We start from the raw sequence: 21,520 nt of genomic DNA on the forward strand, positions 1-21,520 counted from the left end.
TACCCCAATAAACAGCTACAACAGCAGTCACAAACACCCACACCACCTCCACCCTCATGGTGGCCCAGACACCGACCCTGTGTTATGACAGATCCCAGCACTGCCTTGATTTAGCCAAGGCAGGACACACACATCCGCAGTTATAATTCAGTAATTTGTGTTTGTGCATTCTGTGACAATTGTGACAAATGACTGGCCTGGAGTGAAATGCCAACCTGCCCCCTCCCCCGCCTTGTTTCCTGCCCAGAGCCGACGCATGCTTACACTGCTCAGGTGTACACCGAGAAGGCTTGCGTGCTGAGCATGAATAGGCCAGCTGACAAGGGAAATGATTACACGGACATGTTTATTTTAAATGTGATTTTTATTGATGAATCATATCAACTCCACGGGCCTGTATGATCACGTTTAGCAAGTGGGTGGCATGACGGCTTTACTGTTTTTTCTTCTCCTTGTGGTGCAAGGAATCCCTAAAGGGTTTGTGCATGTAGTTTGCATGCTTGTAGGGCAATATGCTCTGCCTGTCTGAACACACATGCACACTCGTAGACAGCAATCATTTCATAGCCAGCCCCCTCATTTACATTTTCCGGGGCATTTTTCATCATAAGCGCGTTCTGTCATCGATATTTGCCGGGGAAATTGAGAGGTCGCATCGGAGCGGGCCTCAGCAGAACACGGAACCTATTATGGAAGCCAGGCAGCAACAGGAGGAATCCTGGTAATGTTTTACCCACGAAATGAGTTCCATTCCCTTGGAAGTCCTGTGCAGAGTTAGGGATGTAATACTCATATGGAGCAGTTTATGAGGATTAAGAGGTTTTATTTAGTCTATGTGGCCAGCGGGCCTCCCCTCTGCAACCCGCCTGCATCACATCCTAGCCTCTCCCTTCTTTCAAGGGGCTGACCAGCCAGTTAACACGTAGGACTGCAGAGGAGGGCTCAAAGTTTGCAGGAGAGTGTGTTTTTGGTGGTGACAGAGTCTGACTTTGCCCAGTGCTGTGTGCCAGCCACCCTGTTTTTCACCAGACTGAGAGTCAGCAGGCCTGAGCTGTAACACCTGTGGCAGGTGGACTTGTGTAGTTTTTGGGGTCTGCTATTGACTTCTGGCCTTTTTCCAGCTCATGTCTGAAGCTTTTGTCATCATTTTTTTACTCTGATGCACCAGGCTGAGCAAAACAGGTTCCTCTTAAAGCATGTGGAGTTTTTTGTGGCTTATTAAAGTAATTTGTGTAGTTTTTGTTTGCTTTTCATCTGTTGATATGCATTTGTATGCGCATGTGTGCTTGAGGGTCTGTGTACGTGTGTGGCTTTCCTCCATCTTTTTCCCAGAAGGAAAAGTCTCATGTTCACTCTCTAACTCGTCCTGGTAGAGGGTCAATTGCAACCAGTTGGCCGCCAGTCTGGTCCAAAGTAAACATTTGGAGAGAGGCGACTGTACAGGCAGGTACCTGGGGGCTCTGTGAGTTGCTCAGCTTTGCTTCCCCCTCCCCCCCCTTCTCCCCCTCTACCTCTCCACCTCTATGCCTTCTTGATGCGCGGCGGTGGGCCACACTCCCCTAAGGGGCTAGGGATTGCTTGGGTTGCTGCTTTTGGATCCAGCCGGCTGGTCGGCTGGGCTCCGTGAGATGGTCTGTCTCCTGGGACGAGCTCTCTAAAGAGTCTGCTTCGTTAGCCTCGTTGCTCTTGCCTGCCTGCTGTGGTCTGGCTAGTTTAAGAGCACTGGAGGATCACAGACCGAGACAAGCCAGCTCAGGTCTATTTGATATGTGTATACATGAACACAAAACACAAAGCACATCTCCCTCATTGTGTAAGCTATCAAGTATGTGGTTTTCATTTAGAGCCCTGTGTGCCAGTTAGATTTATTCAGGCCCAGGCAGGGGCCAGGTTTGTTTTGTGTGGCAGGAGAGAGAAGGTCTGCTGCAGATTTGCTGTGAAGTGTCGAGGAGCCCTGCTTTGCAGCTTGCAAGCCTTTTGAGCCTGATGGCAGGCGACTCCTTTAACTGGGGCTGGGGAGCAGTCTGCACAGCTCAATTTTGCCCACATTAATCAAACTCACATTTCCTCACATCAGCCTGTGTGCCTATCAGCAGGGCTGGCTTGTTAGCATAATGAATTCAGGTGATTTTGCACAGAGGGCCACAGTCTTCTAAAAGTGAATTCAGTGTCTTGGAAAATGAATAAAACAGGGACTTAATTTTGTCCCTGCTATGTGTAGGTTGAAAACTTAATTTCCAATGATTTTATCAGGTTGTTTTTCTTAAATAAACCTCTTTTAGGCTTACCAACATAAGTAAAAAAAAATATTTGCCTGCCCTCATTAATTTCCACATTTTGATGTAAAATCATACTGCATTCAAGCATCACGTTTGGTTTGCAAGTACATTTCTTTCACAGCTCCTGTAGGTTGGTTCTGCATAAAACATCAAAATCTATCATTTCATGGAGAGTTTAAGTCAAAATGGCCTTTTGTGTACGTGGTGAGTTATTTCTTTTCAGGCAGACTTCCTCTTAGTACGAGTGAGGGGGGCAGAGGGTCAGCGAGGAGAGAAGGGGCCGGGGGCGGGAGGTTGTAAAGGTGGCGGGGAGGCTGTCTGAGAGAGTGAAAGCATGCAGTCAGACAGTGGGAGAGGGCTTTGCTTTGCTGTTCATTCATACAGGTGCTTATAATTTGCAGTGTGTGATTAATCATTGTTGTGTTTGGGGGTGACATCTTGTTTAATGGATCTGTCCATCTCCCTTCTTTCACTGTTGTGGGGAGGTAGTAGCACGCATAGCCTTATATATTCTAGAGAGACATTTACACATATGCACATATGTGAAGAATTTAACATCAGAATTGACTTAGCTGTAATTTGAAGTGCATCTTTTTTCTCCAAAGCACTGCTTACTTCTGCGCTGATGTTAAAAGTCAAAAACTGACCAACGAATGTAGTAGCCAAATGCAACATGTGTTAGAGCCCACCAGCTGCCACCACACAGAGGCGGTGGTGTTTTCCGTGTGTGTTTGCTTTGGGTGGAGGGCAGGCTGGCTGGTCAGCACGGCTGTAAATCAGAGTCTTCCTGATGGAACCCTGATGGACAGGAACCTAATCTGTCCCCGGTGTGTCATTATGCTCAACCTCCCAGATAGCTACAGATCCTGCTGCTCCTCTCATCTCTCCCTGGCCTCCGCACAGACAAACACAGACGCACATAGACCCACACATACCTACGTCCACAGTAAACCAGCCAGGGCAGCCTTCTGGAAACCAGAGACAGTAACGGAGACACACATGTTGAACATAAACCGGTCCAGCCAGTGTCAAGAGTTCATCGTCAGCATCTGTCATAGCAAAGCCGGTGCCCAAAAAGCATTTGCTACTCTCACACCGCAGCGCTTCGCTCTTGCTTCAAATGTACACAGGCCATGCAACTACTGTCGCCAAACTGGCCTCAATGATGGCTAAACATAAGCAAACTGACGGATCCTTTTAGGACATGTTAGGATCTGTCCCAAAACCGGATTGGCTGCTGCCCAGGAGCCCCCACACATTGCAGGGAGTCTGAGCCAGGGTGTCATCTGTTAGTTTTATGAACCTTTACATACCCAAATCCTAAAGAAAATACTGCATTTCCATTTCCATGCAAAAATAAAAACCATGGCTGAAATTTATAAATCAAGATTTCAACAGCATGTTTAATTTCACTCATTGAAGATTATACTAGTTTGTAATTAAATGAAATGGCTTAAAACCTCAGAAATAGTCCATAAACTGTTATAGTGTGATTTCATTTATTCCATTTTATTAATCAGAGGTTTTCAGATGATGTATGTTACCTTTTGGAACTCTTCAAACACATCTTTTTGATTTTATTAGTCTGGTTACTGTGAACCCCCCCTTTTTTTTCCAAAACTGGTTCTCATTCATAATTCTCCACTGACAGTTGGGAGTTATTTCAGCTTTTCTGACAAATAGCAGGATAAAAGCGACCACCACATCCGTGCACGGTTCAGTTGGAGTTTGTCCAACGAGGAGATCTTGACCCCTCAATTACAGGATGATGGAGTTATTTCTCTTGCGTGTTGCTGAATTTCATTAACAATTTCGAATCCACACATGTGAAAGAAACTCAGTGAAGCTCAGAATCTTGCTATATGTGTTTGTTTTTTTCTCGTATTTGTTGTCTACAGTGTCCTGGTATATGTATCCGACAAAGATTTTCATGTGTGCAGCATCCAGTGCTTTAGTATAAATATGAGGCTACTGCAAATAGTTGTTTCTAAATGCAGCAGTGTACATCTGTATTTCTGTGATCTTTGGTTCAGCTACCTTCTGAAACAAGTCCCTCACAAAGGCAGAAACCAGAGAACCGAGGCTATAATCTGATGCCATCACAAGACAAAAACGTGGATCCGCTCCATTGACAATGAATCGGAGACTTATGGAGTCAAAGAATGTTTGCTTGACCTTTCTCGGCATCACCTCGGACACTGAGTCGGTTCAGAAAGTCGGTCTGTCATTCAGTGCCAATGGAGCAGCTCCAGGGTTTGTCTCTTTAATGACAACAACCAGAGAGCCTTGCCTCTCATTTCCAGCTTGAGTGACATGTGATCATGTATACAAATCTTGACTTAACTGTCTAAGATTGCAGGAATAATGCCATGTTTGCTCTAGTTTAAGTTGGATTTCCCTGGTTTGACCTCTCTTTTTTTTCCTGGACTTTATTCATACCATGCATGAAGAACCAGTTTCTGTCTCTCCAGGCCTCTCTGCATCTGTTCCCCTATCTGTAGATCTATAGTCTGTTTGTGTATGACTTAGAAAACACAGATAGTACAAGGGTAAGGCCTGTGTTGTGATTAAGCTTGAGTACGGTTTCCCTTGTACTGGGTGAGCGACATGGCACAGGGCCATCTGCCAAAACAAAAGCCGTCAGATATGCCCTGTCACACAGTGAGCCATTAAGCCAGTCTGCTTGCTCGCCTGCGACAAATTAATTACCCTATTTCAAATAATGTTGATAAATCATAGACATAACACAAAGCTGTGCTGCTGATTGCATAATTATTGCATCAAACCACTGCCGTATGTAACATAATCACGGTCTCTCATCAGACCCAAACCACCAGTGTGCATCTGGAGCTGCGTTATGCAATGTTTGGAAAAGAGACACAGCGAGCTTGCTAACAATATGTGTGAAGCTGGTTAGGCTTGTGTATGGCCTCACTTGTCCTGAGTCTTTTATTTAAAAGGGACAAGAAAGGCCTGTTTTGTTTGAATACGACAGACCTCCTCCCACGCCCTACTTTTTTCATGTACTGGAACATATTTCGACTGTGTTTAAGCAGTGATGGCTGAGTGCATTTACACTTTGGTAATGGCTTCCTGCCTTTAACTCTCCCGGCTTAAGACAAGAGTGAACCATGCGGGTACTTCCCTTTTGCTGCTGCCGCCGCAGGTCCTGCCCCTGCTACTACTGCAGCCTTGCAGCTCTTCTCCTTTCCCCCCTCTCACGTCCGTCAGCCAAACCCAGTACAGAAAGGACGGACCACCCTGTCGGCTTATTCACTCTCTCCTCTACTGTATCACTCCTACCATGGATAGTTTGTGGACTGAAAGATCGTATCACTCGTCAGGAATGTCCGCTGGTTTTTCAGTCCCTGCATCATTTGCATTTATCTACCTTGCAGCCTATTTCTTTACCCGCAAAAGATTGTATGTTTGGAGAATGTCCCTACCATGATGCATCCCAAAATGTCAGCCAAAAAGAGTTTTCTTCCAGGTGGCAAGAGGCCTGGGCCCACAGAAGATTTCTACCCTGACTGTATTTTCAACCTCAAGCTAGATCTCGGGCTCATGACAGCTTTTGTAGGCTTAGATATCTCCCAGCAGCTTGCTATGCACATGGCGGCTTTTGTAGCTTTAGATGCCTCCCAGCTGCACGCTGTTATAACATACAGGTGCTCAACAGCCTGTTAACAGTAAAGATGATGATCTTTTCTCTTTTTAAAGATGAGCCAGTTGGCCCTCTGCCTCAGTGTCCATCCAGCGTATTCCAGACAGCAGTGAGCAATGGGGGAGCTTCAGCCTATCCATATAGACAGGGGTGTTAACAACTAATTAAAGAATTTACTGCCTCACTAAAACTCCATTATTGCTGTTCCCTCCCAATTATTGGCTCTATTATCAGCTTTTATGGACTCAGGTGAGCTTCCGGAGAAAGTTGTGCTTGTTTTGGTCGAGTGGTCAGCTCCGTCCGTTTATAAAATAACAGGATCGTTAATGACGGTCACGAGGAGGCTAGAATCTTTAAAGTTTTTATGATAAAGTAGGATAATCCCATTTGAAAAGGAGCTCTAGCGATGGATAATGTGCATGTCTATTTTTCTTGTTACATTGAATGGAACATGCTTCTGCAGCTGCTTTCCTTCTTTCTCAGGCAGCGAGCCATCTTTTGTACGGTTCCCACATGTCTTTTCCATCTCTCCCTCCGTCTCACCTCCATGTGTATTAATCAATCTCTGTCTCCCCTCCGTCCACTAGGTGACAGTAACGACACAGCTCTCCCCTCTGGGGGTTGGGGATGGGGTGAGGTGTAATCTTTGTTTACACAAGGTGAATTGGCTGAAGACTAGAGGTTATAGGCTAGGTGGGTGTGTCAATAGTGGTGGTGATGTTATAGTGATGTGGTGACGTGGTGGTGAAGCTAATGATGGTGGTGTCTGCAGTGGGAAGTCCACTTACTACCCATTTACTATTCTGCTTCACATCACTCAGCACCATTATATAAAGGCTCACCATAATGGGCTATTCCTTGTGCTCTGCACAAGCTCAGAAAATATGGAAACTTGTTAGTTTGTAGTTCTGAAATCACAGTAGTAGTAGTAGTTTTTCTTGCATTGTTATGTCCAGTATCACCAGGTTAACCCTTTTAGCCACTTTGTAGCTCAAATGGGAACTGTGCACCAGTGGTTCTCAACCTTTTTTTATAGTCTGACATAACCTCACAGCCCTGTTAGATGAGCTTCAACTATCTCCATTCATAATCCAGATGTGTATGTTTGAAGTGATTTAACTTATTTAACACGATTGATAATAATAGAAAAATGTTGATTTCTTTTGGTCAAGTTTGCTTTCATACATACTGTTTAGAGTCGTAGCAGCAGGGCTTTTCCTCTAATAACAGAGATGTGAGAGGGTGGAATATTTCATTAAACTATATCCTCACTTTTACTTAACATAGAAACATAGGACTGTCCTGGATATTATGACCAGATGTTATGACCACCAGTTTTAATTATTTCAGCTGTTGACCTGAAATCAGGTCATTTTTGCATGGTGGATGGCTCTAAGTTGCTCTAGTTGTAAACAAAACATGGTGCCATAGCTGCTGGATTGACCCAGAAATACAATGTGAACTGAAATCTGTTTTCTCCGTGGCATAATCTTTAGCCTCAGCTTGCTGTTATTGTTACACTTGACAGAATTTCAAGCTGTGTGATTGGATGTTTCTTGCCAAAATGCAGTTTCGGAGTTGCAGTTAACTTCTCTCCTAGATATTTTGTAGCTGAGTTGCTAATATTTTGTACGTGTGATATAACACTCATAGTCATAGACACCCCACACATTTGTTCTGTGTGTTACTTGTTTTACATATGACCTGTTCTTGTACAGCTTTCATGTTTTGCTGAGCCAAAGACAAATTTCCACTCTGTTGAACAATAAGGTTTATTCTATTATACTGTATTATATTCAAATCACATAACATTGACTATGAGGGAAAATGATTGGGACATCTGGTATCAGGGATGCCTAACAACAAATATGCTTAAGAACAGCCTTACATCTATTCATATTTTTTGTGTATTTCTTTAAACACAAATCAATTTTTCACATTCACATTCTGTTTTTTCAAATTAGCAGAAGTAGTCAAACTTTCCACAATCCCTGCTAACAGCAGTAGTACTCACTATGGTACAAGTAACCCTGAAATTACTGTCCTACACCTTGCCCAATGATAGTTTTGTAATGTTTTCTCCTCATTTCCCCCTGCAGTATCAGTATTTGCCAGGACGGTTGTTCAATGGTGTAATTATTCAACATGTTCAAACTAGAACAGTGTGGGTTGATAACCACAAACTGATGTGTACTGACTGTAGTAGGGTGCATTCAAACAAGCCAGGTCACACGTAAACACACATCAGATGACACGATTATTGACTATTCTGGCAATTAGATGACATTTTCCAACTGTAGTGAAATATAGTGACATGTACTTGAGTCATTTCAGGGCCATATCTGTTTCATCAGTTATATTTAATTAAAGCATAAACTTACCTGTGATGCAGGAAAATAAACATTGACTGTTTGTCCGTTACTGTCAGGCTGTTAGATCACTCGATTGCAAAATAGATGATAGTAGAGAAGAGTTTGATGTGATGGCAAGCTGTTTGTTTTTTGTTACTGTTTTGGTTACCTGTAATCTCTCTTAATCAAGGACTCCACTTAAATGGATTTAAAGTGAAACCTGTCAGCTGTACTGACTGGTTGTTATGTTGTAGTTCCAATTAAAAAAAAACACATCTTTATTATATTTGATTAACATTTTAATAATATTGCAACATGACCACTTATGCCTTTGTTATAAAATTTGTGTAATTACAGCCTAGTTATCAAAACATGGTGCCAAGAAGTATGTACTTTGTGGCTGTCAGGCTGGATTTGACCTGTAGGCATGTGTGAAGGGCTGATGAAATGGCTCAGACAGGTGAGTTTTAGGGGAAGTACAGAAAGAAGTTGTGGTAAGGGGAAGGGGAGTGAGATAAGTTAGCACTACAGTGTTGTCAGGTTAAAACATATTATTGCAATCTTGGTGAATTTCATTTTTTTTAATTTGAAGTAGAGAATTACATGGTTTTGAGCTGCTTATTCAGCAAATGTTATGACTTGTAGAAGCATTTTGATAATAACTAAAATATGTGGCTGCAAAGCGTTGTGGAAAAAATCACTAACGTTCCTAATGTGTTTAAATAAGGACTTGGGATGTGTCCATGATACAATTAGACTTGTTTTTCAATGTCATGTCAGTGTGAAAAACACACATCTTACTTGTCCAGGTGCTTATTCAAACAAAGTGTAACTTGTGTCTGTTTCATAACAGTTAAACGCTCAGTTTTAAATGTTATTACATTAGAAAAATCCTAGATTTTGAGCCCTAATCCCCTAATTTGGACAAATACTACAATGTTTTGAGCCCTTTGTAATGAAATACAATTTTTTAAGAGAACATTTCTTTTTAAAGCCATGTCCTATACCGTCTCTCCATAAACTGACAGTAGTTGCTAATAGGGAATGCCACAGTCACAGCCTTGAGGACTTAGTTATGGCCCTGTGTCTCTGTCCTTACTTTTCTGTAGTAATTTCACTAAGAAAATCTCTACATAATCATTTTTGAACTCACAAAAATAATTAATATTCATGTTGTGGATACCTGACTCATTGATTTGAATCACATTTGCCAGCCTAAAAGAGGTAAAACCACAATAAAAAAAAGAAAAACATTGAAGCGTAAGAAGTGATCATTTTATGTAACTGAAATTATTATTATTTTCTTATTTCCCATTCCAGTAAATTATCTTGTGACCCTTTATGGGCTCCTGACCCTCAGGTTGGGAACCACGGGCACTGGGACCACTGTATGTCATGCTGATTTTTGTATCTCTCCCACCTTTGTTGGGGGATTATACAGTTTATTTAGATGGTAACAGGTGTCCTGCAGGGGTTGGAGACGATTTGTTTAAAAAGCGATTCTCATGAAAGAAATCAGGCTGAGATGACAGAGAGCACTTCCTCTCAAACATCAGTTACACCAGGTTTTGCATTCATTTTGTCTCATTTTCTTCTCCTCCTGTCACCCGCTTCCGCACTGCTGGTGCAGCTATTTGCATGTGATGTTGTGTAAAGAACAAAAAAAAGGGGGGGGTGACCACAGCTGTGAAGAAAAATGTGACAGTAATGGAGGAGGGAGGTTCTGACACTTTGCTGTGCTGCACTGTTGGCACGGTCTACCTGTCAGTCTGTCACTAACTCATCATTATTCAGCACAGGCAGCACAGGCCCTGACCCAGCCAACAGCACACACACCTCACACACACACCACACACACACACACACACACACACACACACACACACACACACACCTTTACATTTCCATCAATATAACAGAGTTCATCTCAAGTTTGACAGGCAGGGACATACCCAAGCTGTCTCTGCCTATAGCCAGTGGGGAAAAATGTGGCATGACGCGCATGGCTGTTAATGATAAATCTAAACTGCAGACAGCATACTCAACAGAAAACTCTATATATCATTTATGAATGGCATATATTAGTACATATATTGTATGATTTATTTAGCTTTTGTTCATATTTTGTGATTTAGTAAAGACTATAAACAAATGAGATGTTTGAGTTGTGAGGGTGTTGGCCAACTGTTATGCAAAAAAGGCAAAAGTGTCAGGTTAAGTAAACGTATGAAGCGTCTTCTCCTCCTCCTTTTTTCACCCCTCTTTATATCTCAACTCATGCATTGACAACAACTGACCTGTAAACAGGATGCCCTGAAGTTGTTCAGGATATATGTCCTGTTTATTAAGAACTCCTTCAGTGTAGCTTAGTTTAAAAGTGTGATTTCCGTTAAGTGTGAAATTGCACTTAACATTGACCTGTTCCTCAAGGAAGATGGTCCCAGTGCAAACTGTCCACACTGTGTTGGAATTTGAATCCTGGAAAGAAGGTTTGCTGTTAAAATTTACCTTCTTTCACATTAATTTTATTTGTGTGGTGACTCAAAACATTAAATAAATAAATATGAAATAACGTATAATGATTGAATGATTGTTCATTTTCTAACTTTAACCTTGAGTGGTTACTGTGGGGATCCATGCCGTGCCCTTGGAGGCCATTATAACTTAAAAACCTAGCAGCTGACGCAGGCCTGCAGAATGCTGGGATGCTTGCACCTTTCATCAGGGGCCCTCAGTTTAAAAAATCCCCTGCTGTCATTGGAGATGGCCCCGCTTGTTTTTCTAAGCACCCTTTGAGCTTTTTCAAGTGCAGAATTAGGGACTGTTTGGGGAGTTAACTCAGATGCTTCTGCATGTCCCGAGACAGGAAGCCTGATTGGTGATATCTGTGATTAATAGCTCTTGCTCTCTCTCTCTCTCCCTCTCTTTCCCCTCTTCCTCTTCCAGATGTTTTGAGCCATTATAAGATCTTATAAATATGTAAATTCCTACATAATCAGCTCCTCCACACTTGTGTTTGGTTTAGAAGCTGGAGTTAATATAATGTTTTTTTTTCCTGCTGGTTTTGGTTATTTTTTCCCAGTAATTTGCTGAGAATAGATTCATCCACAGTTGACAGAAGAGCAGAGCTGGATGAGGAACATAAATCACTTTTAGTAATGGTTGCCTCCTTCTGAATTAATGACATTACTCCTTTTTTATTTAATTGCCTTTAATATATAGGAATTACAGGCATTTCTTTTGCCACAACCCCCTCCTCTCCCCATGAGGTGATTATACATGTTCTTATGACAGAGTGCTTGTGCCATAACTGTATCAAAATGGTTTATACTCCATTTCAATTTTAATGTGATCAGTTTGGAATTGTTACACTGGCTGTTTGCTTTAAAAACAGCTTTGACTCCAAGGTAATATTTCAATACCACAGCGTACCTCACTTGGTAGTAACTATAGTTTATTAGCCTGACCCAAGCCGGCAGGCCTCATGTTATTTGGGTACCTTTATGATACATTTATATCATCCACTTCCCAGATTTGCCCTGTTTATGCCAACCACAAGTGTTTTCTAACAACTGCAGTGTGAATTTATCATCACCTGTCATAGTAGGTTTCTATTTTAATAAACTAACACAATAATTGCTCCAGAAAAATGTAGACACACAGACTTTAATTGTATGGTATGAAAGATAAACACTGCTAGAAACAACACAGCTTGGTACAATGTTTGAGGAGTAGCAGGTATGAAGTAGATTCAAGTTTAGAGGTGAAAATATGCTCTTTGCAACTGAATAAAGAAAAAAATACTTCTAATTGTATCTTTTGTTGGTTGTTTAAATGGTGACTCCCAGGAGTTCATAATCTCTACCTGCATGTCTTTTTATTTATTGCTCCATTTATCACCATGACATTCTTCATTCTTTCACCTCCATTTCTGCCTGGGTGTTAAAAGAACCTGAAATTAATCTAAATTTCTAAATCGGAGCAGCCAGCCCAGTCACTGATAGATATCACATTGGCTTTGTTACTGCAGATGACAAATTGCAGGGGAGCAGCAGCTCACAGAGTTTGTTTAGCATTCCAGATCCGATGTGTTTTGAAAAGTATTAATGGAGGACATGGAGGCGTGTAATATCACCTGCAGGTTCAGTCAGGAGCTTTTGTCAAAACCGGAGCGGGCCTGTGAGGTGAAGCTCTGTCATCATGATACTCTCATGCCTCATCTCACTCCTTGAAACTGTAGGACGAGCTGTAATTTTCTGCTGTGGCACTCAGTGAACCAAGAAATGCATTGTTTAGAAGCATTTTTACAAAACAATTAGCAATGCGAAACGCATTATTTTATTTTTTTTATTCAACAAATCTTTTGCCTCTGACCTCATTTATGTTTTCATGTTGTTGGTTTTGTTAACCAAAACAAATGTCACATCTTTAAGTTAGAATTCATTATTTAATGGAGGTAATTAAGAAACTGTTATTAACATGTTTAAGAAAATAGCTGGTAAGCTATCATTAGAGACTGTAGCATTTACCGGGTCAAGTAAGCATGTGAAATGAGTGGCCAGTATGTCTCTCATGTATTCGTCCATTTAACTGGGGGAGTCTTGCTTCCTGTGGTAGTGACCTCCCTGTGGCTGCTGGGAATTACAGTCATTCAGTGAGTGTCTCAGCATGATGGATGACACCTGCACCCATTGAGCAATTGCTCCCTCGCGCACTATTGTTTTTCTTTCTCACTTTTGCGTGGGAGCAAACTGCGTGCATTCCCGAGCCAAAACTAACTCAGATAATCATCTCATCTGCATGATGTATGATCTTCTCTCTTTGGAAGACAAGTCATCAGTCCGACTTGGAATGTCTTGCCCAAACGGCAGTGGCAGTAGTGGTGCTACCAGTGAAGCTACTTGTTGGGTCCATCCCAGAGACCTACTGCATTGTTGACACAAGGTCACCCCAGCTGAATATGGAATGATGCAGCACTTTGTAACACCCAACCTCTTTGTTTCTGCCATATGGTCTTCTTATCCGATAACCCGAAACAAAAGCCAGCTTCCATGGCTGTTTAAAACACTGCACATGACGTCAGCTCTCTGCAATAAGAAAACCAGGCGTTGAATCAAAACTATATGTTGTCACAGTATAAAATCAGCCTAATATTGCACCATATCCTTGCAGCTCATTTGTTTTCACTGCACAATTAGCCTTTACGCTGTGTCTTGGCACAGAATGCACTTGTGGCAAAGCAGTCTTGTATATGTAAGAGTGTGTCTTAATGGCTGTGCTCCAGACACTCCTTTGCCATTAGCACTTGTGCCTAACCGTGTGTGTGTGTGTCTGCAAGGCGCTGGATGACAAGCCCTGTCAGTGCCATTGTGGTTCAGAAACAAAAGAACCTTCAAATAATGGAATCTCCCAATATGTCACTCACTGATGCGTAGCAAAGCCATAAACGTCAACCAGATGGCAGGTCACTGTGATATTACGCCCCTCCTTGCAGCTGGAGGAGGAGGGATCCTGCAGGAGGAGCTGGAGCTAGACTGAAGAAAGGGAAAGGCTGAACCAAGCAACTCAGTGGCATCATCCCCTCACTTTGCCCTCACCATGCACAGTGACTGTGCATTAGAGGCTATGGAGGGGTGTAAAGTGCTCCCGAAAGTGTGTGGGTTCACTACTGCCGTGCTCTGTGATTAAACAGTAGTATGTGCTGACAGCTGGAGTAGAAGAGCATGATGCACTGGGGCACAGTGGAACGAGAAGCTGCCTCTCAGTGGAGTTGAGAAAATTATATATTTGGCGTTTTAAATCCTTGATGCAAAGATGGCTCCAACCTGAATCAAAATAGGCATCATGTAACAGTGAACTATTAAATGCTTCCTGTGTAGCTGGAACTGAATAAAATATCCGCAATTAATTGCCCCATTAAACATGGCTTCAGTAGACTGAAATATAGTGCAGTGACATGTTGCATCTTTTGTGGATCTGTCATTTGTTATATAAATACAACGCCCTCTTCTGCAGCTTTTTTTGCCATTTGAGTGACAAGGCACATAAGTGCATTGTTCTCTTTTGAGTCTCACTCTTTCTTTACTGAAAAACTTTCACTGTTGCTCTTTCACATATACAACACAGGGAATCCTTTTGAGTTAGAGCTGTCAGAAGGCATTCTTGGACATAAAGGAAATCACCAACTACAACAGTTGTGACTAAACACCAAAAAAAATTACATTATATTGTCACCAGATTACTCGTAAATTGTATTAATTGTCACATAATAACTACATAATAACTTTTCTGGATCTCAGTAAGTTGTCCTGTGTGTTAAACCCACAATCTAGCCACATCGACAGAAGTAAACTGCCGTGCAGGATGGCATACAATGGTCAGTTGTATTTAGGATTATGGTTGTAGACTTTCTCCTGTTTAAGTTTTTCTTCGAACCCCTACAGCCTGTCGTCTCGTCTGCCATCAGCTGTTCTTAAGGTGTCTCGTCTGCAAGGGCGTTTGGCAGATGCTCAAATAAACACAACCTGGTTTTGCATTTGCACTTGTCATCACTTAATCCTTCTACAACTGCCAACTTGGAGGTATAGCACAACATGCATTTCTAACTGACGTTGATCTCATATCTAAAGACTCTGGTCCACAGTGCACTTGGACACAGAGTACTGACAGCCTGAGAACTGAGCACACACACACTTAAACATACTGAACTAATCACTGTATCTGAATTGCACAGTGGGACAGGCCTGCTAATTAGTAAAGAGTGTTAACTAATGTTACCTTTCTAAGTTAATGAAGCATTTGGAAACTTGTATCCTTAAGAGTTCCTGTAATCTGAGGTTTACGATGAGGCCCAAAATCTAGAGTGAATCATTTTAAGTGAAGTGCCCAGATGTGCACAGACACTCTCGTCACTTACAGGTACAAGTCTCCTGCAGAAGTGCTCTCTGTTTGGTTATTACTGAAGATATTACTTCATGTATTTTATAGTTTATTAATGATGGAAATGCAAACACACTAAGATAGTCAAAATCTGTTCAATTAAAGCGCATTTATTTTTCTCTCAGTTTTCTACTGCTGCTGTTTCTAGCACCTTTCCTCTCTGCAGTATAGTATATAGTATTTTCCAGACTCTGATCCATTTTGTACCTTTTCCAGTCTACAACTATGATAGTCACATAGTCTACCCACAGAAAGAAATTTTAGTACCCTTAAGCTTCAGTAGTGTAATAAATGATGACAAACACCCTCTCCTTTACTGTGTATGTGAATTCGTTGCAGTGGTCCTGTACTGACATCCAACATCCAGTCAGTGGCTGAGGGTTATGCTTGTGCTGAGATTAAAAATAGAAATGGTCTCTAAAAGTAAAAAATACAAATATAGCATGATTATATTGAGACTAAAACTGAAAACATTTACAGCCTGAAATGTCAGCCTTCAGTATGAGTGTACAATGAACATTCACACTGTAGCCTGTGAGTCTGTGGAAAAGTTATTTTGCCAGGGGGTATAATCAGAACAGATAAGGAGTGATTTTAAGACTTGCAGATAGTTAGTAACAAATGTTAAGTTCTTGTATATTGATATTTCCCCAGCAGGTCATGTTTCTCTGCTATAAAATGAACCCTGTGTTACTTTAATGTGCATTGCATGCAAGTACGCAGGGGAAATTTTTAAGATTACATTTTTTTGTCTTCTCTTTCTTTGCCTTACTTATTAAGTGTCCAAATGTGCTGTTTGGACAGTATTGTAGAAACCTCTCCTACCAGTAGAATCACCTGTTGGAGCATGTTCGGTCACTTCCCAGCATCTAAGTGTTTGCACAGGCTGATCGAGTAGACGGGCAGGTTTGGTTTCATCACGTAATCTGATTACCTGCTGAAAGATTTGATGCGACTCATCTTAACTGCTGGCCTACTAACAGCAAGGCCTGAAAATGATGTGTCCAACACAGGCTTATTTTTACCTCTTCAGTGCGGTATCATTAACAACCATAGTCAGGTCAACTGAGCCGTGACAGATGGAATTTTGTTTGACTCTTTCCTCCCGGTAGCTTAGTTCAGTAGTTTTCGTTTTTTTTCCTCAATTCTCCCATTTGTACATTAAGATGCAACTGCAGACAAAGTCATTTTTTCTGTGCTATTTCACTTGATAATTACTTCCCTGGAAAAACCCCAGAAGACACACTCTTTTATAGACAATATGTTTAATTGAGCAAATTAGAAAGAGCCCATATAGCACAGCAGCTGTGTACACACAGTGGAATCTGCAAGGGAAGCCCTCAGAGCACCAGTAAAGGGATGCAGTAAGAATCGTGAGTTAAAGAAAAAAAAAACCTGATTGAGTCAGAAGGCCTCTGTGCCAAAGCAGTGGCTTTTCAACACAGATGCACATAGTTAGCGTGTGTGTGAAACCTCAGAGTCCCTCACTGATCACCCGGTTGCATTGATTCTCCAGCTGCTGGCACATAGCTGATGTACTGGGTTTGCGTGGATGATATGGTTGGTGGCTTCAGCTGTTCAAAATGTCGGGAATTATAGTCACTCACAAGAATTTTGGAAAGATGTCTCATTGGATCACTCATTCAGACCATGTTCTCACAAGGAGGGCACAAAGCTCAAAACACCAACAATTACTGAAGTAGTTGGCGTTTAAATTAGGCAGTGTGATAATCACAATGATGATAAGGTTTTTATGGAGGGCTGGCTTGCACGGGCACTGGCTGTGTGTCAAAACCATTTGGTGGCAACAAGAAATGCATTTGCAAACAACTTTTACTTTTTAAAACTGCTTTGAAATGAAAGGGAAAATATCACATGAACAAACATCCACTGACTTTTGCCCTGGTTAACAGTCAGGCAACTTTCACATTGTGCACACAAGTTCACATTTGGTCTATGTGACTGGTATGCATTAACAGTGTAATGTGCATACTCTTAAAATAAAGACATTTAAGGTCACAACAATGAGCATATGGCTGTAACTAATGTTTATTTTCAGCATCCACTGATTTGGCAGTTATTTATTGATTGTCTAACTTTTTAAATATGTTGTTTGTTGCCTAAAAAAGATCTTCATATTGTTTGTTTTGTCTGACCAGCAGTTCAAAGAAAGATTTGATTTACAGTGATACAAGCCAGAGAAAAGCAGCTAATCCTCATATTTGAAAAGCTGGTTTTGAGAAGTGACTTAAAACAGTTAGTCTACTATCCATTTTATCTCCATCAACCTGAACCAGATTTATGCTTGATACACAGGGTTAATGGGAGTCATACCATCTGCAACATAGGCTTTGGTTTTTTAGTTTAGTGTTCAGTTGCACCACTTGATGGTACCATCTCATTTGAGACATATGTTTTGATGTTAGAGGTGTAACGACTCTGAAACAAGACACAAACTGCAATAGAAATGTCCACGCACTCCTATTGTGGCATAGGAAGACTGCAATAATCCCCCTCCTCCCACTCCTGCTTTAATGTTCCACTCATAATAAAGTAACAGTAGTTTATAAAATGAATAATAACCCTGAGAGTGCACCCCACCATACATATTCAAGTCAGCAGTGTGGTTCAAAAATCAAGGTCTGTACCAAACTGTGGATTTGGAGGATCGTTACACCCCAAATTGACGGGATCAGGCAATGTTCTGCTTTAATTACATTCCCCATAGAAATGGGTTCGACAGTGGGTTACACGCTTGCTTAGAGAACTGGAGTTACATCAAGGTAACCTCTGTTTTGCCTCATCTCCTTGCTGAATAGCCTACTCCTGTGCATTCTACGCAGTTTTATTCGTTCATTTATAGAGTTGTACTTGCGTTGAACAGAAGGTTTGCAATGACTTTGCTAGATGTGTGTTCCTGAAAAAGAGAGGGGACTACCTAGTCTTCAGCATCAGTAAATTTTAGGAGAAAACTCAAGCAGCCGATCACCGTTCTTGCAGCCCCCATGTGGTATCTGTGTAGCCGCTGTAGCCCTGACATGTAATTACATTCATGAGGAGGCTCTGCGGCTATGCCGTTACCCCTTAATGCATAAATACTGCATAAATGAAGCTTTTCTATGAAGTAGTCATATGAACACTAGTGTTCACAACATCAGAAATCAATAGACAGAAAAATCTCCTTGAGTTATCCTGAAAACTGAGAGCATAACAACCATCATTCACCTACATGTCTGTGGTTTTTAAAGTAACTTAACCTGACTTTTTTTCTTCTCAGGTCTGGTAGAGATCTGCTTGATGCACCCCCTCGATGTGGTGAAGACAAGGTAAGCTGCACGTTGAACCCAAAAACTCATACATTTGCTCATATTTTGTGTAACTTTACCTAAAGCATAAGCTACTTACAAGAAAGCCATTTCAGTTCACATCTGCCTTGAATCCTTTTGGTGGGTATTTGGGTCTGTGCAGTGAAGTTCCGCACATACCAGGTCTTTTTTCCCAGCTCGGCAAGCCTGGCCAATGCTGCACTCATTCTACACACAAATGGGCACCAATGCCAAGAGCCTTAGACATTTTGTGGAAAATGAAATGCATCATTTACCCATTCATTTCCCACACAATGTTAATGTTAGATGTTTTATGTTTTCAAATCATTCAAATTTTTTACCTTATTACTTAATTTAAGAAAAAAGGATCAGACGTTTTTCCTTTTTTTGGGTTGGGTTTGGCCTGTGGTTCCTGAGAAAGATGGAGACTTGCAGAATAAATCGGATGCCACTAAATGCACTCTGGTGTGTTTAATGGCTTGTTTTCCGTTAGTGTCTCCTGTTTGTGTGTTATGCAAGAGCGGCACTAGTCTTGAGCTGTAGAGTGATCAAGAGCCTCACACCACAGTGTCTCAGCCGGCCATAAACAGGTCGTGGGCTACTACTAAACCTTTATAGTCTTTCACAGGCCCAGCCAAGACCTCTGGCTTCGTTCTGAGCCCCCCTGCCCCATTCACTACTTGTCAGTAAATTCTACTGCTTTTTCTGTCATTTACGGCAGCAGTTTCTTGGTAAATAAATTGCCCGGTGTGCCTTTTAAAAAAGTGAGATGGTTGCACTTTGAAGGCAGTACCACCACCAGAACACAGGGGAGGAAACGCAGGGATAAAAGCCAAGGGGCGAGCAGTGTTGTATTAGTCGATATTTGATACTTTGAAGGCGCATGGTGTGATTTATGCTCACGTGTCGAAGCTATGGGGGTTTATTACAGGTAAGTCGTGAGCTTTGCCTGTCCGTCCTCACACAGGGTCAGGGTTAAAAGTGCACTCACTATTTTCTTTGTAATGCTCTTCCTTAAAAAGTGGTAAAAGCTGCTCTAAAACTGGACAGCTTTATCTGTTTGTTTTCTGTTTGCGTCGCCATGTGTTTATCTTGATAAACGTTCTGTTGCTGTGAATGTGTCTGTGTAAATTGATTCCTTTTGGTCTTGGCTCAGGTTATACTCTGGGTGTTTTTGTAATGTAAGAAACGGTCTCTCTGTTTATTTTAATTGACATTTATATGTCACAAGTGTTTAAACAACAGGAGGTTAGTGTCTACTCTGAATGACGGATACACACAGAAATGTACAGTACACATATAGATATGCATGCATACAGTACATGCATGTTTACACACTTGTTCACACACTTAATATCCACACATGAATTCATAAACCAAGCATACATACCAGCTAATTGGGACACTGAGGGAGCTGAAATCTATTAGCAGAAACCTTGGAGCCGTGAGTCAGACACAGACACACCTCCACTGGGTCTCTCTCTCTCTCTCTCTCTCTCTCTCTCTCTCTCTCTCTCCCTCCCCTCCCTCTCCTCTCTCTCTCTCTCTGGCATGGCTCTTATTAGGCACCGGCTCCTGCTTTAATGTCCACCAGTCCAAATTGAACAGCAACTGGAGTAAATTTACTTTTTTCCACCAAGTCAGAATCAAAGGGATTTTTTTTTCGTTCTTTCTCCCTTTTCCTTTTTTTTGGAAAGTAAACTTGACAAAGTGTGTACCTGCCTGGGAGCTGATGTTTACCTATTTTCCAAATGAGGGTTTATCTTTCTCCTCTTTCTCTGAGGGGGAGAAGAAGAGGGAAGAGGGTGGTGGTGGTGAATTGCTGCTGATTTAAGATTAGCTGCTGCCCCATTGGTGTAGCAGCACTCCACCAGTAGCCAACTAATGTTATGAATCAAAAAAATGTCAGGACCATTTGGCAGCTTTTTGCTTTAAACAAATACTGATTCATCTTCCAAGACTGACTGCTTTGGCAGATAAATGAATAGCTGTGTTCCAGATATTTGAAAAAAATGTTGACCCATAACTTTCAGCATGATTGCTAGCACAAAATTTGGACTACTCAAGTTATTTTTAAATCAGAGTAGCAAAGCATGTCCATTAAGACAGAGTTATTCAACAAAACTGCTTTTAGATAATAAAAGAAGTGTGAAAATATTTGACTTGACCACACTGGACACTGCTATATATATGGGACCTAAAAAGTAAAAGTCTTGTCAGATGATTCACAGTGTGTCTTTTTGCCTTTGTTGTTTGGCTTTTACTCCCCGTAGCGTGCCCACTGACCAGTCGAGCCATGACCCCTGTTACTCACCTTTGCTAACAAGTACATCTATCTTACATCTGAGGGACTCCTGCAGAGCCCACCTTCCATCAGACTGACTTACAGCCTCTTTCATCGCTGTGAGAGAGTTGTACATGTTCATATTGGCCATTTTAAGATAAGCAGGCATTGCTTGTAGCTGTGTGACAAATGAGCCAGTAGAGGTTTGTCTTTGACAAATTTTTTGACAAAACAGTAATACAGTACACATTTCTATTAATACAGCTGGTTGTAGTTTGAATTGAACCATTAGAAAAGAGTATCAGTAGTAGAGCTGCAACTAACAATTATTTTTACTATTGGTTAATCTGTAGATTCTTTTTTTTATTCATCTGCTTTTTGCTGGGTCTGTAAAATTTCAGCCAATAATGAAAATATAAGTGTCCAGAGCTCAAGATGACTTCTTCAGACTGCTTGATTTTTTCCAACCAACAGTTCAAAACTCAAAGAAAAAAGCCTCACTTTAATTAGTAAAATATTAACACATTTCTTATTCTACTTATCAGTACCTGTTTTCTCGTTTTAGCACTTTGGCGCAACCACTTTTCTACTACCTTGGCGGAGACATTATTATGTTCTGTGTGTCATATTCAAAGTTTAGTTTCTTGGAGAATGCACACACAGTTGGGTGCCAGTCA

The 21,520-nt window shown here is 41.4% G+C and overlaps 1 protein-coding gene across 1 annotated transcript in view; it reads left to right on the top strand.

Moving 5' to 3' along the window:
• The window catches only part of slc25a21 (solute carrier family 25 member 21), an 84,231-nt gene that overhangs the window by 37,197 nt on the left and 25,514 nt on the right, over nt 1-21,520 (top strand). Inside the window, exon 3 of the mRNA XM_018663702.2 lies at nt 18,511-18,559. Within this exon, the coding sequence (XP_018519218.1) occupies nt 18,511-18,559 (49 nt within the window). The remainder of the gene's footprint in view (nt 1-18,510; nt 18,560-21,520) is intronic.

Source organism: Lates calcarifer, linkage group LG19 (assembly GCF_001640805.2).
Source record: "Lates calcarifer isolate ASB-BC8 linkage group LG19, TLL_Latcal_v3, whole genome shotgun sequence".
In the NCBI taxonomy this organism is placed as follows: Eukaryota; Metazoa; Chordata; class Actinopteri; family Centropomidae; genus Lates; species Lates calcarifer.